Source organism: Athene cunicularia (genome assembly GCF_003259725.1).
Source record: "Athene cunicularia isolate RWA chromosome 3 unlocalized genomic scaffold, athCun1 chr3_part1, whole genome shotgun sequence".
In the NCBI taxonomy this organism is placed as follows: Eukaryota; Metazoa; Chordata; class Aves; order Strigiformes; family Strigidae; genus Athene; species Athene cunicularia.
This window is the reverse complement of record NW_020799097.1, coordinates 82,174,726-82,180,048: the sequence shown is the minus strand read 5'-3', so window position 1 is coordinate 82,180,048 and position 5,323 is coordinate 82,174,726. Positions and strand designations below refer to the sequence as shown.

At 37.4% G+C, this 5,323-nt stretch overlaps 2 protein-coding genes across 2 annotated transcripts in view; both read left to right on the top strand.

Annotated features, from left to right (window-relative positions):
* Positions 1-5,275, top strand: part of RBM34 (RNA binding motif protein 34) — a 5,495-nt gene extending 220 nt beyond the window's left edge. Inside the window, exons 2-9 of the mRNA XM_026846260.1 lie at positions 117-334; positions 1,417-1,636; positions 2,213-2,272; positions 2,832-2,875; positions 3,354-3,437; positions 3,641-3,704; positions 3,812-3,854; positions 4,666-5,275. Coding sequence (XP_026702061.1) covers positions 117-334; positions 1,417-1,636; positions 2,213-2,272; positions 2,832-2,875; positions 3,354-3,437; positions 3,641-3,704; positions 3,812-3,854; positions 4,666-4,715 — 783 coding nt within the window. The 3' untranslated portion in view covers positions 4,716-5,275. The remainder of the gene's footprint in view (positions 1-116; positions 335-1,416; positions 1,637-2,212; positions 2,273-2,831; positions 2,876-3,353; positions 3,438-3,640; positions 3,705-3,811; positions 3,855-4,665) is intronic.
* The window catches only part of TOMM20 (translocase of outer mitochondrial membrane 20), a 17,340-nt gene that overhangs the window by 2,302 nt on the left and 9,715 nt on the right, over positions 1-5,323 (top strand). The window lies entirely within an intron of this gene.

The following is a 5,323-nucleotide window of genomic DNA, read 5'->3' as shown; positions in this document are numbered from 1 at the left end:
GCCTGGAGCTGCCGTGACGAGGGGGGGTGAGACCAGCAGAGTGGGTGCACCGGTGAGCGGGTAAATCTGGGTGTGGGACACATCGCTTCTTGCACTTCTTGACTCAGTCCAAATAGATTAGAATATATAAAGTAATTGTAGGGTATTTCTGGAATTTTATTTTTCAAGTTAATTCATTTTTTAAAAAGGAAACTAAGAAGAGAAAGCGTACAGAAGTGGAAGAGGTGTCAGAAGACCAGAGCTCATCTGTCGTGCAAGAACCTCCTTTAAAGGCAAAGAAAGCCAGAAGAGCAAAAAAGGAACTTTCAAAAGCAGAGAAAAAATTGACAAACAGGTGAGTAGATAATACCTTTTTATAGTAAAATTTTTAAAAATGATCCAGTTTAATGATAAGATTATGAGTTCAGTGAAACAGTACAGTTCTGTTTAGCTCTTTGTCTTGAACCATGTGTTTAAGAAGGCTATTTTTAAGGAGACTGTCAAAATTTTCTGTGGTTTGCCCTAGAAGATAGTAACTTCTGTCTTCCAACTTCTTGAAGTTTGAGGTCCATGAAGTGCAGATCCCCTGTTAAGAGCTAACAGGTCCAGAGGTTGTAGATTTGGACAACAAGTGCTCTCTGGCACGGGGTGATGCTTTCTAACTGTAGTTGGCTTTGTCCAGCAGACAGAGGAGCATAGGTGGTTTCAGCAGCAGCAAGGTACTAAGCAGAGTTAGTTGTCCTTATGCTTGCCCTCTGCTGTGGCACAGAACTGCTCCGATGCACTGTCCGTTGGCGTAAATACTCCGGGTTAAGCCAGGACACGGTCGGTGCAGGTAGGAAGCTGGTCTCCATACAGCAAAGTTTGGATAATGAAGCTTCCTTGATTGTAGCTCGAGGCTAATGCCTTGTCCTCTCACTGGTGCTAGGCGTTGTTGCATCTCCCATGCCCATGAAACTTGTTTGCTGTTTTGGTGTTGGTAGCTTTCAGAGGCTTCTTCAGATCTGCTTCTTGTTCATGCTGTTACGGCAGGTTTGAATAGATGCAGGGTTGTTAGTGCACGGATTGGTTCCAAAGGATTGCTCTGAGTGTTCTGGATACTGCGAAGAAGTAAATCTCGCCTGAGTTCTAGCCTGTGAATACAATTTTTTCCCCCCCCTTTGATTTTAGAGCATGTCAAATTATTTCATTGTGAATTCTTTCTTTATTATTCCTATGAAATAGCAAATGCAATGACCTGGGGCTAGCAGATAGTTTTTGTGTTATGGGATATGTTTGTTTAATGCATAATAAACATAATAACGTTTGACATTTTATGTTGAACATAATATTTTGAAATGCAAGTTAAAATATTTACTTTGGAGGCTTCAGTTCTTTGACCTCAAAAACTCTGTTTTTTTCCCATCAATTACAATTTGCTTGTCTCTTTCTGATAAGAGAGCGTGCTTTGGAGCAGGCAGACGAAGAGGAGGAGCAGAAACTGTTTCAAAACAAAGAGAAGCAAAAAAAAAGGACTTCTCAAGCCATCACCAAAAGTGTTGCTAATTCCGCTACAGGCACTACTGTAAAACAACAAAAGGAAAAAAAGGTGCCTGATGAAACGGTAAACAGAAGAACAGTGTTTGTTGGAAACTTGCCCGTCAACTGTACTGCTCAGGTATGTGAGTGAATTCTGTTAGCTAAAGGAGTAAGAATTACAACAGTCCTTAGTTTGGAGGGATGTTTCCAGCTGAAGAGTCCCACGTATTTGTGACTAAAATTGCTTTTTGGGAAAGTAGGACATAATGCTCATTGACAGAAACCTTTAGAGGCAATCTCTTTTGTTTTCCTGGAGTTGGGCTCTTTACGGCAGTGGGTGCAGTTACTCTTTCTTTAGTAGGATAGGTTAGTTTCTTTTTCAGTGAAAAATGACAATAAATGAGAACTACAAAGTTAGTCTGCTTCCAATTTTGAATGCAAATAATACTTCAGATTGTTGTGTAGCATCTGTTAAATTTATACTTCCGTAATAAGGGATGCGATTTCAGTTTTGGCAATCTGTAGGACAGAAAACTGCCACAAGAAACACAGAAACAGTTAAAAATTACTGGCGTATTGTAAGTAGTCCTTTAACAGACCTTGTATAGTAAAGATTGTTTTTACACTACTTTCATTTTATTAATAAATATTCAACAATAATAATTATTACTAGAATGCAATAATGTATTGAATATTTGTAATATCTTCTGTTTAGGCACTGAAATCTCTTTTTAAAGAGTATGGACAAATAAAATCCATTCGATTCCGGTCTTTGGTATGTTATTCATCTAATGTTATATAACAAAATTATTTTTTTATATTAGAGGGTGGTATTCATAAGGCTTGTATCTTCATTAGTTCAGAAGCAGGTTTGGGTGTGTGTATTTTTAGCCATTAGAAAAAGCCTTGGAGATTTTACACAGAGGCACCACAGACGCATCTTTTATCACATTTTACTCTTTTAGTAGCAGAGCTGGATTTTGTCTGGAAGAAGAATGCCTTTATTATTGCTCGTTTAGCTAAAGTATTACTTACCTTTTTTTAAATCATAGTGGCAAAGGTATGCTGATTGTAAACCAGTGTACTCTGTAAAACAGTTGAAGATAAGTCTTGGACCTCAAGAAATGTAACATGAAGTCAAAGCAAGCTATCTAATACTGAGGTCTTTTTAGATCATCTCTAGGAATAGCCACTTTCATTGTTTGCTCGCTGTACTGGCTACGTTGCTTTAGGTGGGAATGTTACTGGTTTGAATTCCTCTTTGTCTTCAAGAACAAGTATTTGAAATAAATTGACACTAGGCCTATTTAACTAAAGCTCTTTCTATCTTAAAGGTTCCAGCTGAAGATACTATATCCAAAAAGTTAGCAGCGATAAAGTAGGTTCCTCTTGTAAATTTCATGCTTTATTTGTCAAGGCAAAAATAATTTTTAAGTGTTGGTTGTTACATATTTGTCCACATTAATTTTCTTATTTTGTGTTTCTTTGACTTATGTAATTACCTCTGTGTGTGTCTTAAGTTTTTTGTCTTCACAAGTGAAAGAAGAATTATGTGCCTGGTATACTAGTAATTAATTATCTTAGGTTGCATTTTTTATATTTATTCTTATATTTTAGGAAGGAGGAAGATGCTAGTAGTCTAATTCCTTTGGATATATTTATGAACTGAGGAAGGTTGATCAGGGCTATATAAGATATACAGTGAGACTCCCTTGGACATAAGGGACTAGCTTGACCTTTAAGAGAAGCAAAGTTGTTACTGTGCACAAAGCAGGAAGAGGCATAAATGTGTTTAACAAGAAGCACTTGTGCACTGCACACCATCAGAATTACTTAAACATTTTTTCATGTTCCAGGCATAAGGTGCACCCTAATGCGAAGTTCATTAATGCTTACATTGTATTTAAGGAAGAATGTGATGCTATTAAGGCTCTGAAAGAGTAAGTCTCAGTTTTGTTCCTCATTCCCTGTTGAAGAGGTAGATTTATGGATACATTTAAACTACTTCCTCTCTTTTGCTTGAATCAGAATAAAATACATTTTTCAAACTTAAAAGCAAATTTGTTTTTTTAATAATGCTGTGCAGTAACATTGTAAATTAAGTAACACTCAATTTTTAAAACTATGCTTTTGGCTACAAAAGAAACGGAACAGAAATTGCTAGTGGATTTCACATCAGAGTTGACATTGCATCAAAAAGCAGTTCGGTAAGTAAGATGTGTGACTAGAAAACACTTTTTCTGTTTTTTGGTGTGTTGGGGGTTTTTTTCCTGTAACAAATAGTTTACTGTCTCGTATCTCTTGTTTTCTTCAGCATGACAATAAACGATCTGTATTCCTGGGAAATCTCTCATATGGTAAGTCCAATATGGATTGTTATGCATCAGTACTTAACATATATGGAATTAGTTGACATTAAGGGGTTTTTATTTATTTAGGGTAGCATGTTTAGGTAGCTAAGTATCTTGCTGGAATTTATTTTTTAACTGAAATGCCTAAAGGGATTGTAAGTTTCTGGCAAGTTCTGCAGGCTAATTGCTTTCTTTATTGTAGGTAGAACCGCAAGCACTTTCAGTTCTTGTTGTCACTTGATATTTCCTAAATAAATCTTGACTAAACTGCCATAGCTTTCTAAACTGTTCAGTGTGTACTGGTACCTGTTTATGATGTACTTCCAAATGATACATGGTGATGGCTTCTTATTTTGATGCTGTCTGTGAGCCACAGGGTGAGAGACTCTGTCCAGGCAGTTACTAACAATTGGTTGTTACCTTTGTGGAGGTGCTTACTGTGTAGTTGAAGTCAGTGCTTAGTGGATATTCAGCTGCTTCTGAGTAGACTGAAGAGTGGATGAAGGGATCACGCTCAGGTGTGGCCCATATGAGGTTATTAATAGAATTAGGAAGCTTGGGACAGCATCTTCCTTGGGGGTGGTGTGGATGCGTAAATATACAAGATCGTGGCGTGCCCTGTGCCCATGGCCTGATGCAGATCCAGTATCATGTACTGCTGACAGTAATGCTGAAAGAAACAGGCTTTAGACTTTGGCCTAAAACTTGAACCTGTCTGAAATTCTGGATAGGTGACAAATCTGATTGTGGTGATGTTACTGATGCCTGTTACATAGAGCTTGTGTCAGTACTGTATGTTCCTCTGTGCATCCTGCAGAAAAAAACAGTTTGGATATTTGCAGTGCTCTGAAAATGACTTCAGCTTGAACCTTTCTCAGCACATCTAAGTCCCATTGCTGTAATTAAACCTGTACTAGTAAAGTCAGCTCTCCCCTTAGCATGGGTACAATTATATCTGTGTAAAGGGATTTGAAGTGTACCTATACAGAAAAGAATAACCTGTATTTTTGTGTTGTTACATGATGCTTGTCTGTGTGCATAGGCATGAGACTGAGAAAGCCTCACACATCTGGCCATTACCAGAATGATTGTGTGGCAACTATGGTTGGAAACTGTAAATCCTTTCTCCTCCATTCAGCTAAAATTCACGGTTCAGTCGATGAGTATTAGACTTCAAGAACTGCCAGCTCAAGCTCATTATCAGCAGCATTAATTCTCAGAAAGAGATTCTGGCATAAGAATGAGCTACAAAAATGTAGCACAAAACTTAATTTCAAGCCATAAACAAATTGTTTGAAAAATGTATTTCAGTCTTTGCCTTCATTCTCTCGTATGACTTACATTGCACTCTTCAAAGTTAGAGAATCGGTAACTGTCAAAGTAAATAGTCCTTTATAAAGTCTGCATTGTTAACTTGCTGGAATTTTTCTGAACCACTTGTGTACTTATATATATATATAGATGTGTATAAGAGA